This window comes from Eurytemora carolleeae, unplaced genomic scaffold, assembly GCF_000591075.1.
Source record: "Eurytemora carolleeae unplaced genomic scaffold, Eaff_2.0 scaffold1434, whole genome shotgun sequence".
Lineage (NCBI taxonomy): Eukaryota > Metazoa > Arthropoda > Copepoda > Calanoida > Temoridae > Eurytemora > Eurytemora carolleeae.
Genome location: NW_019397323.1, coordinates 17,304 through 30,377, shown reverse-complemented (window position 1 = coordinate 30,377; position 13,074 = coordinate 17,304). Strand labels below are relative to the sequence as shown.

Sequence of the window (13,074 nt, the reverse complement as noted above, 5' to 3'; positions counted from 1 at the left end):
AACCCATTTCTCGAAAATCACAATAATTCGTTGCACAACACGTTTTTTAGAAAATTCTAATTAAAATACTTATTTTCTTCCATATTAATATCTTTTTTTTTGTACAACCAATTTCGTGGGAAATGAGGAATGTAAGAGAAATATCAAAAAGGAAAAATGTCTAAAAGTAAATTGAATTTTTTTTTGAACTTGAATTTTTATTACTTTAGTCTTAGGTGGAAAAAAAGATACAGAGAGATTTGTAATATTGATAAAGCATCTTCTTACAATACAAATTATCTTATTTGTTTAATTAACAAGTATAAAGAGTTATAAGCTAGTCCTTATTAAAATATATACATCATCTGACTAAAATATAGAGATCATGAAAGTAATGGAGCAAAATTATCATTTGGCCGCATATTTAAAAAATGAATTTTTTGTTTTATATAATTACATACATTTCACTTGAAAAAATAAGTTTATTTAATGTAATGTATAAAAGTTTAATAAACATGAATCACGCTTATGAAAACTTTTTTGACAGTTTAAACCTGGAAATGTTATTGCCAAAAAAAGTTCCGATGCTTTATAAAGAAGAAACGATGAACAACATTTTTTAAGAAATTCCAAAATTTGTGTATGAACAAAACTGCAAATGATGATGAATTTGCATCTTAAGTCATAGGGGTTAAATAAATAAATGTCTGTTTGTTTTTGTTATAAAAGATCTTTTTTAACATCATCGCAATAAAAATGAAGTAAGAAGCAAGAAGCAATTTCTTTGTTCTTTGGTGGAATTCAACAATTCAAAAATTATAATAGTGTGAAACCCACATGTTCAAAATTCAAGATGGCGGTCCTAGAGCGCAGTATCCCCAGTTACAGCTGATTCCTGGGCGGAGCAGGTAATAAACATAGAAGATTCCTCCACGGGGATCTGGGCACCCTCGCACCTCAAATAGATCGGAATAAAAAATAATTGGTGGATAGGGATTTTCCTTCCATTGATCGGATTGATAACAGAGAATTGGCAGACATTAGACAGGGTTTACATTCCAAAGATTACATAGTACAAAAATGGCGGAAAGGGATTTTTTAATTGTTTACCTGGCCATTGGTCATTTTAACCTCACAGTTTCCACCAAAGGCAGTTACGCATAATGTTCTGTTAACAGTTCCATCCCTGCAACAATCAATGTAAGGATTTACTTTATAAAAATATTCATTTCACATTTTTTAAATTTCGCGGTTGAATGTTAATTAATAATTGATAAATCTATGAAACGAATTAATAAATATTTTTTTAATTATTAATTCCCCTATTTCCCCGCCTTCTAATTTATAATGAAATTTAATGAAATTTTGTAAGTAAAGCTTGAGCCTAATCCCAGTAATTTATAATTAAAATCAGAAAAGCATGAAACTCTGAGCATGACAAGCCCGTCTGGGGAAAATTAAATAGTTTTAAAAAGACGAGAAATTTATTTATTAGTTTGCTTTGTTAGAGAACACTAAATGATGGACATTTTTTACCTTCGAGCAAACTGTAAATCTTGGATTGGAATAAATTGCAAATCTATAGATCTCTTGATCTAACTTATAGACTCTCTTATAGACTCTGAAATTGTATGTAAACTTCTCTGTAAATGAGGAGTCAGAGTTTTCCCATATACAGAACTAGCTTTGTCTCTGTGGTTCAAATTAAATTCCGTTGGCTAACCAACCCTACTAGTCTAGTAATCATCCCATCTCGGCAGACTGTTAATCTAACCTTATATCTGGATATAAGCCTGCTAGTCAACCCTGCTTGTCTAGTAATTATCCCAGATGCGCTGACTGTTAATCTAACCTTATATCTGGATGTTAGTCTGCTAGCCAACCCACCCTGCTGGTTTAGTAATCATCCCAGCTAAGCGGACTGTTAATCTAACCTTATATCTGGATATGAGCCTGGCAGTCAACCCACCCTACTGGTCCCCAATCCTCCCAGCTAAGCGGACTGTTAATCGAACCTTATATCTGGATGTTAGCCTGCTAGCCAACCCACCTCACTGCCACTGGTCTATTAATCATCCCAGATAAGCGGACTGTTAATCTAACCTTATATCTGGATGTTAGCCTGCTAGCCAACCCACCTCACTGCCACTGGTCTAGTAATCATCCCATCTCGGCGGACTGTAAATCTAACCTTATATCTGTATATAAGCCTGCTAGCCAACCAACCCCGAGGGTCTATTAATCATCCCAGCTAAGCGAACTGTTAATCTAACCTGATATCTGGATGTTAGCCTGCTAGCCAACCCACCTCACTGCCACTGGTCTAGTAATCCTCCAAGCTAAGCGAACTGTTAATCTAACCTTATATCTGGATGTGAGCCTGCTAGCCAACCCACCCTCCTGGTCCCACAATCCTCCCAGCTAAGCTGACTGTTAATCTAACCTTATATCTGGATGTGAGTCTGCTAGCCAACCAACCTCACTGCCACTGGTCTCGCAATCCTCCCGCTAAGCGGACTGTTAATTTAACCTTATATCTGGATAAATGCCTGCTGGCCAACCAACCCTACTGGTCTAGTAATCATCCCAGCTAAGCGGACTGTTAATCTAACCTTATATCTGGATATGAGCCTGCTAGCCAACCCACCCTACTGGTCCCACAATCCTCCAAGCTAAGCGGACTGTTAATCTAACCTTATATCTGGATGTGAGCCTGCTAGCCAACCAACCCTACTGGTCTAGTAATCATCCCAGCTAAGCGGACTGTTAACCCTATCCCTCTAAATCCCATGTTTTATGTCCAAATATGAGAGATGATGCATCATTAGAAAGCTCTTGTGCTCTACTTTTAGAATCTGCAAAAAAATTTGCAAATTTGCAAAAATTGAATTTTTTATCGCAAAATCCAGTTATATAGTAAAAATGTTTGCAAAAAAAATTTGTCCAAAAAATGAAAAATTATACATTTTTGAAAAGTCCTTAACCATGCGATTTTGAAAATGCAAAAATTTTTGCAAAATTTTAAATAACCTGATTTTTAATGAAGAAAAACTAAAAATGTGCAAATTTCCTTTGACAGGTTGTTTGCAAAAAATTTGCAATTTTTTTTCGCAAAACTTGTGCAATCCTTTTCCTTATGTCATAGGCTTTCCAAAAAGCTAAATTTTATCAAAATCTGACAAGTGAAAGTGGGTCAAAACAAATATTTAGTTTGTTTCAGGCAAAAGCAGTCATTCAAGCAGTGTGCCTGAGGACTCAGGCAGTTAGTATTAAAGCCCGGTTTTAGGCCTAAAGGGAGGGCTTTGGGTTTGTAAGAAAAGTCAGAAAATTTCAACAGCCTCAGACCAATACTTTTTGAGTTATGTAAAAAAACTAAAGGGGGGGTCAAATTGCCCCCCCCCCCCAGCAGGAATAGGGTTAATCTAACCTTATATCTGGATATGAGCCTGCTAGCCAACCCATCCTACTGGTCCCACAATCCTCCCAGCTAAGTGGACTGTTAATCTAACCTTATATCTGGATGTGAGCCTGCTAGCCAACCCACCCTACGGGTCTAGTAAGTAGTAATCATCCCAGCTGCGCTGACTGTTAATCTAACCTTATATCTGGATGTGAGCCTGCTAGCCAACCCACCCTACTGGTTCCGCAATCCTCCCAGCTAGGCGGACTGGACTGATCAGCCAGGACAGTACCAGCATCTCCGTCAAATCTGTACCATCTCTCCTAAGTTCAGAAAGTAGGCATGAATAAAGCTAATTAAAAAGGTAAAAAATGACGCTTTAACTATATTCAAACCAGAAGACCCAAACTAAAGTTTCGCTATATCTAAAGAATTGCATGTTGTCATTGTTGTCTCATTCTTTGTGGGTAACCCTGTTCACCAACAAGTCTATCTGTTTTTTTAAAATCTGTCTTTAACTATGATCAATGTAAAATTGTACTTTTTTTGTTTTCATATCAAAATTTAAATTCTCTTTGAAAAAGTTCCTTTTCAAGCTTAAAAACCTTTTTATTTTCTTTCTTTGAATCAAGAGTTCCCAAGGGACAAAGTAGAAAAAGAGATGATATCTGTCTGATAAAATAGTTCAAAGAAGGAGGAATAAAACGTTTAAAACTTGAAAGAAAAAATGAAATGGCAGAGACATGTCTTTAATGGAAGGCGGAAGGGATTGGTGGGGGGATGGGGGGGGGTTATTCTTTATTAATTCAAAGAAGGTTCTGTATTTTTTTTATATTAGATAAACTGGCTTGTCGAGGATTAATGCAAAGACATGTAATTTTAAGCGAATAAATAGTGCCTTGGCAATCAAGTCCATTTCCTTGCTCTTCAGTACTGTACATACATTGTATAGTGTTGTTATTCTAGAAAGACCTGAACAATTGGCGAAATAGTTACAAAGGAATTTCGTCTTTGCCACAAACTCTGATTTTCTAATCCCTATATCTTTACAACCTAATGTTGCTGACCTTAGAAATTTCAAACTATGAATTCTGTTAGATCAAAATATCAAAGGTTTCCGCCATTAGGTTGCAATGATATTAAGACTCACAGATGAGCTATTCATCTAATAGACAAATTTAATGTTCTTTCACCTGGAAATCTCGATCACAATTAAATGGATCTCCTGTTTGTGAAGGTCCAAGCCCAGTTATTCGTCTCCAGCGTTCAGTTAGAGCAACATAGTCATTACAAGGACCTTAAAGTGACTGTAAAGAAAAAATAAAGGGGGTATAGGCTGAAACCTAAGAGCTTCAGGAGTTGAGCGAGACCCATAAGAGTTTTATCTGATGTTCCTGTCTCAAGAAATTGATATATCATGTGATACAGACGGTGGCACGTGACAATCATACTACTGCACTGCCTTTGCTGGGAGTTCTGGTCACGGGATATAGTATATCTATTAAAATGTGAATTATTAAATTCAAATAACATATGAGCAGACCTAAGTTTTGCAGGCTCCTCTGGGATATCTTTGTTTTTAGATTGGTTGCGTATTTGCTGAATATGATCTGTTTAAACTTAAATTATTATGTCAATTTCTCGAGACAGGAACATCTGATAGAACTCTAATTAGTCGATCGATCAACTCCTGAAGCTTAACCCACTTTCATTTTTCCTGTACAGTCCCTTTAAATACAATAATTGATTTTCCATAATATTTATCCAAACAGTCAAATTCATAAAAAATTAAGCAATCAGGGTTTATAATTGCTTCAAAAAGATTAAACGGTTTTTTCCAATGTACTGTAATCATTATCTGTGTGAACGAAGTTAACAAAAGTGCCATTTTAAATATTAATTATTAATAATCACAAGGCAATCTGATTATACATCCATCGTTAACTCATTTAAAGACTTCGAATTTGGCCTTGATCATCGTTTGTAAAACATTATGAAGATGACTTTTTTTTTAAGAAAATGCGTTTTGATTAAACGAATGTGAGTTGAAAAAAATCTTAATTGGGTTCAAGGTTAAAATGCAAGAAAATTATCAAAATTAAATGCTTTTAACCTCCCAGGATACTAAACGAACACTGATACATCTATTCTCGTTTACAAATTCCACCCAGAGAAAACTGGTTTCAATATGTACGCAGAGTATACGCAACTGCAATTAACTTGTATTCTAGCCTTGATTGGGTCCAAATTGAGTTTTTCTTTAACCATTGCACAGTTGCACTGCATGTTATTCATTGTTAACAAATAATCCTTGTTTACAACTAAACAAAAATAATGAACAAAAATAGTTAACGAAACAAACTTAAAAACCCCACGTGTGAACAAAAGTTAATAAACAATAAAAAACTTGATTTAATCAATTGAAGACACAATGTATAAATTTGTATTAGAAAGATAGCTTACTATTGTTCCCTGGACCAGGCTGGATTCTGGAAATAAGACTTGAAGAACTCGCATCTAATAATTTAATAGATTTGGTTTAAATAAATAAATTCAATTTATATAATATATCTAATTTAGCTTTTCTTCAGGTTCCGATAATAAACAAACAAAATTTTTTTTTTTCAAATGGTCGGAAAGGACAAAAAGAAGAAAAATAAAGAATGAAGGAGCAAAATATGTTGACACGACAAATTTTGATAAAATATTTCTGTACCCTATACTTTAAAATTTATGAAAATAGATTTTTTAAAATAAAATATACAATTTTCTAATCCCTATATCATTGCATCTTGATTGTGTAAATTAATTGAACAATTAACGATTTAATTATTCAACAAATCAACAATACGACATATTGTTTAATTGACGATAATGTTAACTAATTAACTAATTACCTTATTAAATAATGAACTAACTAACTAATTAAATATTTAACTAATCAATTAATCAACTATACAAACTAATCAACTAATTATTTAATCACCTAATCAACTATATAAACTGATCAACTAATTAACTGATATATATATATCAACTAATCATTTATACAGCTAATCAACTAATCATTTAATCACCTAATCAACTATATAAACTAATCAAATAATCAACTAATATATATAAATCAACTAATCGTTTATTCAGCTAATTAACTAATTAACTAATAAAAAACATTTGTTATTAAATGTATTTTTTCTTTATCTTTTTGTTATAAAATAATAATAAGGTTGTTTTTGTATAGTATTGAGAAGAATATTTAAAATCTCCGAGAACCATCAAGTTTTTTTGAAGTAGTTGAAAAACTCTCTACCACAAAGGAATATTTACAGTTAAATATAATAACTAATCATTAAATCAACTAATCAACTATATAAAATAATCAACTAATCAGTTAATCAACTATATAAACTAAAAAACTAATAAAATAATCAACTATAATCAACTAATCAACTAAAAAACTAATTAACTAATCAACTAAAAAAATCAAATAATTATAATCCACTAATCAACTAATTACTCAATTAACAAGTAATTGTCTGAGAGGATAATTAGAGCATCTAGAAATTTTACCACACAAAAGATAAATAAACTCCATTAATCTATTTAGTTCTTTTCTATTCTTTATTTTTCTTGTCGTGAATTCCGTAAATAGAACAAACAGAAAAAAGAGAAAAATGAATATTAAAAAGATAAAAAGAAATGTTAGAAATATTCTTTTGATTAATTTGATTAGCTTGATTAATTTGACATATTCTGGCTCACCTGTTGCTGCTACAATTCCATAGACAATAGCAATAAGTAATCCAGACAATAACACTAATCCAAGACAGATAAGGAATACCCAGATCCATGTAGGGCATCTTAGAAATAATATCTTTGAACATTGTGTCAAAATTGTGTTAGTTATTGAACTGGAGACATAGTTAAACTGCAAGTTCTCTTGTACCCACACGCAAAATTGCTTCTTTTGTAAATTTAACCCTATAAAGGCTGGGGCTGGGGGGTCTGATTCTATGTAGAATAATAGAAATAATCTGAACCGATGTATAGCCTTAGAGAATAGGTATGTACATGAGTTGTGTACAGCCAGGGCAAGCATAAGAAAACTGGTAAAACTTAGTCTATGTGGTTTCTGGTTTATACTCACGAATTTACTGGACTTTTAAGATAAAAATATATATTACCTCGGCAATTTAAAAGTTACAAACTCTCATTCTATAATTATTTTTGAAAAATTGTTTGATAATTTAATTACCTTTTTCTGTTTTCTTGTTTGCTAGAACCTGAATTAGATTAACGTGAACCATGATAGAATTAAATTAGATTATTTAAACCATAAAAACAATTAAAATTCAGCAAAATAATTATATTTTACAGTTCACGTTCACATTTAATCCCTTGAACTAATCTCTCTTCATCAGTATTGAACTCTTCTACCGGAGTGTCCCTAACTCCGTTAATATTTGTGAAACTCGCCTAAAATTCATGATTAATTAATATCAGTGCAATTGTATTTAGAAACCTTGTCACAGGTATTATTTAACTTTCCAATTTTTAAAATTGTTTTTTTCCAAATATGTTTTCTTCAAACGGAAAATATGAAATATTTTGTAAGGTTTGACTTATTTGATATGTAAAGATACTTGAAAGTTTCGGAGTTTTTTGACCTGGTTTGAACTAAGATAAAATTTACCAAAAATAGTTTGACATATTTAAACTCCGAGTAAGAATATTGGCTAAAACCAAATAGATTCTAGTACAATAGATGAGAACGCAGAATTTGTACAGTCTCACTGCAGCATGTTTTCTCACGTCAAAAGTGTGTCCGAAATTTTTTTCAATAATAGTGATAATAAAGTGCTTATTATAACAGTGAAATAAGTTCAATTTTGTGTTATTATTTATAGTTTTTAATGACTCAAATGAATCCTGAAGAATTTGTCCACAACACTGCATACTCAGTTTAACTACCTTACGTAACATAGCCGGTCTGTCGGTTTAAAAAAAATAATGCAGAACATTGAGAACACATTTGTATTTTTTACAGTGACAAATAAAAATACACTTTTAAAGTACATTCGTGCTGGAAAAAAGTGTTATAAAAAATCTCCTGGTCCAGGTTCTCTATCAAGGGCGTATACAGGGGGTGGGGGTATGGGAACTCTGCCACCCCCCGTACAAGTGAAATCTTTGATTTTTATGAAGTTTCAGACCTCAATGGACCCCCGTGGAAAGAAAAAGTGTCATGTCGCTCTCCCTATACTTAATCATGTATAAGCCCCTGCTTTTATCTATAACTCAACTTATTGTTAAATTCACTATTAAGCAAATATTTTTTTTGAAAATTATGGAGAGAAAAACTTTTATTATCCATTGGCTGAAATAATCTCTGACGCCATGTATATTAACAAAAAATAATGCCTTTATACCGCTTTAACATGCAATTGCCTAATCATTAATGGGACTGTTCTAGGTTTGTTCTGAAATGCAAAAAAGAAAGAAAAAAAGCTAACCTTAAGATTTTAGAAGTTTGACTTTGATCTGGTCAAAATAAGCACATTTGTTTCAACCGCTACAACGTCAGGCATAATAAATTTTAATATATTTTTTTAGGTCTGTTCTAAAATCCATCAAAAAGTACAGTCAACCTTTAGAATTTAGCCTTTAATCAGGTAAAAATTTAATTTTGAAACTAATCCTTTTCTGTGTAAATATCAGATTAGAGAAAACTTAATTTAGTTTTAAACTTCTAGATGAAAGAAGGAAAGGATTACGAGGCTACGAGTGTCTGCAGAGAAAGATAAAACCGGTTTCTGCATCTACACCTGACAGGGCACATGGCACTCACATCTACACATGGCAGTGCACATGACACTGCCATTTCTTCATGTGGCAGGGCACATGTCATTCAGAAATCTACACGTGGCAGAGCACATGTCACTCACATCTATATGTGGGATGGCACTTGGTTCACACATCTACACATGGCAGGGCGCATAGCACTCACATCTACTACTTGTGGCAGGGCACATGGCAATGACATCTACACGTGGCAGAGCACATGTCACTCACTTCTACACATGGCAGGGCACATAGCACTCACATCTACACTTGGCAGGGCGCATAGCACTCACATCTACACATGGCAGGACGCATAGCACTCACATCTACACATGGCAGGACGCATAGCACTCACATCTACACATGGCAGGACGCATAGCACTCACATCTACACATGGCAGGACGCATAGCACTCACATCTACACATGGCAGGACGCATAGCACTCACATCTACACATGGCAGGACGCATAGCACTCACATCTACACATGGCAGGACGCATAGCACTCACATCTACACATGGCAGGACGCATAGCACTCACATCTACACATGGCAGGACAAATAGCACTATAACATCCATACGCTAAAGAGCGCTTTAAGTGCCTAATCCTCCCAGATAAAAATATTTTTTAAGAATCAGGTCACGTTAGGGCATAATGATATTGAATTTTGTAAAACGAAAAAAAAGTTTCATTTGAACCAAAGTTTTTAAGTATAATGTCCTTAAAAATGGCTATCTTTCTCTAGCGCATTTTTAGATATTCTTGGTATAGAATGCCGCAATTAATTCCGAGTTATAGAAATTCAATATTTTTGTTCATTATAGTGCAAAACCATCTAATTTTGTTTCCTTGTAGAAGATGATATTTATTTTGCTATTTAAGTTTTACCTAAACAAAATTTGGCATCATTCTCACGGGTTTAAAGATTTCAGCATGGAATATGGATGTAATCATTGCCATCAATATGTGGCCAGATTTTTAAAAATAGTTTTGGCTTCGAGAATTGGAAACTTTGAAACACATAATAATCGAAGGACGAGGCGAGGTGGTTCGTGCAACAAAATGAGGATAATGTGGATCGGACGATAAATTGTTGTGGCTTGCCTTCCTCCCCTCGTGTAACTCTAAAACTCTAATTAACATCTCAAGTCAAAACATGCATCAATTTATAGTAAACAGTAATTATTTGAATATGTTCTTCACAAATAATATCAAATATATTTTGTCCTTTTTGTCATTTTTATCATTTTATCATTTTTATCATTTTATCAGTTTTATCATTTTATCATTTTTATCATTTTTATAATTTTATTATTTTATTATTTTATCATTTTATCATTTTATCATTTTATCATTTTTATCATTTTATCATTTTTATCATTTTATCAGTTTTATCATTTTATCATTATCATTTTATCAGTTTTATCATTTTATCATTTTTATCATTTTTATCATTTTATCATTTTTATCAGTTTTATCATTTTATCATTTTTATCATTTTTATCATTTTATCATTTTTATCATTTTATTTTATCATTTTATCATTTTATCATTTTATCATTTTTATCATTTTATCAGTTTTATCATTTTATCATTTTTATCATTTTATCATTTTATCATTTTTATCATTTTATCAGTTTTATCATTTTATCATTTTTATCATTTTATCATTTTATCATTTTGATCATTTTATTATTTTATCATTTTATCCTTTTTATCATTTTATCATTTTATCATTTTTATCATTTTATCATTTTATCATTTTATCATTTTATCATTTTTATCATTTTATCATTTTATCATTTTAACATTTTATCATTTTTATCATTTTATCATTGTCATTATCTCTAATTGAAAATCTTTTGAATTAACAACTCATGGAGTATTCATAATGCTTATATGTGAACCATACATTATTTTATGAACATTTTTGGTCAATTAAAGTCAAGGCTTTTGTTCATTCTCAGTAAAACGTAAATCTTGGAGTCCCCAAAAAAATTTAAATAAACATTATGCAAATGCACTTCATGGTAGAATTCGTTCTTATTATAATAAGATCGCATACTTTGTGCGCATAAATCAATAACAACACAGATACAACACTAGATGTCGTCTTTTCAGGACTTAGTGGTTTTTCATTAACAATAACCCTGCGACAGAAGCCCAAAGGAGTTCCATGTAGACAGCGCATGCTCTCTCTCTGCCTGCGCGGAACTCCTTTGGGCTTCTGCCTCAGGGTTGTTGTGAACGAAAAACCACTAAATCTTGAGAAGAAGGCATCTAGTGTTCTGTCTGTTGTTATTAATCTATGTGTTTATGTATAATTATATCGAATGTATTCCTACAACATTGCCGGAAGGATTTCATACAAAAGTTAATTTCCTTCATGGTGTATGCATTACACATTTAATAAATAAATAATTAGTTACAAACTGTTGAGAAGTTTAATTAAACTTGTTGAAATGTTTACAGCCCCCAGTGTTTGCCTCTGCCACTTTTTAAAAAGCTTTCAACAAGATAAAGTTTTTATGTTAAAAAAAAGAGGTTAATCGATGAAAATTCAATCATAATCTAGATAAGATAAGCTGTAATGTAAATGTAAAACCAAAACTCTATATTCCCTGAACATACAGGGGGACCACAAACAGGGGCGTATGTCCAGAGGGGGGGTCATTTACATGGATGATTCAGAGTAACCCTTTAAACCGTCATATGAGTAACAATATAAGGTATGGTCGAGTTTATATTCAATATAAGGTATTGTCGATTTTATATTCTGAAAAAATAATTTCTTTTGCAAGTCTTTTTTAATGAGAGACGACCATCGACCATTTTTATTTATACAGATAAAAAACAAGAATTTCTCCACGATTTTTTCTCACATTGTTTTAATCTATATATCTTTGCTGTGACGAGATAATTTTTGTTGTAGTGAATCAAGATAACATGTCAATCTTGGTATTTATTTTTGGTATTTTGATTTTAAATTTATTTACATAAGAATTGTATCTTGGATTCTAGTATGTTTGTGAAAATGACTGAAAATACGCAAACACTTCTTAAAATTAAGTGTATAAAGGAAACTATTTTTTGACACAAACTGTAATTTTTAATACTTACAATGTTGTAGAATGAGACCTTTGATATTTTAAATCATGAATTCTGTTAGATCAAATAGTCTAAGTTAGTAATATCAAAGGTTCACACCATCGAGTTGCAAGTATAGAGAGATATAAAAATTTGAGTTTGTGGCAATTAGATGTTGCGTGAATTAACCTTGAGTGCGCTACCAACACTGCTGGCAAAGTTGACCGGAAAGGCCCGTGCTAATCCTTTCTCAGGTTCCAGCTGTAGACGTCGTGGTGGACCGGGGTAGTCATTTCTGGACATCTGGACCCGGGGAGACGGGTAGTCATTGATGGACACCCTTCCTCTCGGAGAGGGGTAGTCATTTATGGACATTTTTGCTCGTGGTGAAGGGTAGTCATTTATGGACACCCTTCCTCTCGGAGAGGGGTAGTCTTCTAGCCTGCTCCCGTTCACGGGAACTCGTCCGTCAGGAAAGACTAAAAAACATTTTATTTTTAAAAACTATTTAACTTCAATTTAAAATTAATTTTCTTTTTTGTCTAAAATGGAAAAGTCATGAAATGAGATTTTATATTTTTAAATTCTAAAAAGATTAATTTTGACGAAAAAAAACATTTTTATAAAACATTCAATTATTTTTAAATTTTAAATTTAAAATTTTTTTTTCTCATATTCTTAACGAAGGTTTTGACCCTTTTAAAGAAACATTTTCACAAAAGTAACAAAAGAGAAATTATAAAGTAAAAATTCAATTCTAGAATT

General features: G+C 32.3%; 1 protein-coding gene across 1 annotated transcript in view; it reads right to left on the bottom strand.

Moving 5' to 3' along the window:
- Positions 1–456: 456 nt before the first annotated feature.
- Positions 457–13,074, bottom strand: part of LOC111713504 (uncharacterized) — a 28,821-nt gene continuing 16,203 nt past the window's right edge. Inside the window, exons 9-17 of the mRNA XM_023488371.1 lie at positions 12,499–12,788; positions 7,777–7,855; positions 7,635–7,662; positions 7,142–7,239; positions 5,843–5,896; positions 4,573–4,676; positions 3,578–3,702; positions 1,090–1,165; positions 457–935 (exon numbers count right to left, since the gene is read on the bottom strand). Of these exons, the coding sequence (XP_023344139.1) occupies positions 828–935; positions 1,090–1,165; positions 3,578–3,702; positions 4,573–4,676; positions 5,843–5,896; positions 7,142–7,239; positions 7,635–7,662; positions 7,777–7,855; positions 12,499–12,788 (962 nt within the window). The 3' untranslated portion in view covers positions 457–827. The remainder of the gene's footprint in view (positions 936–1,089; positions 1,166–3,577; positions 3,703–4,572; positions 4,677–5,842; positions 5,897–7,141; positions 7,240–7,634; positions 7,663–7,776; positions 7,856–12,498; positions 12,789–13,074) is intronic.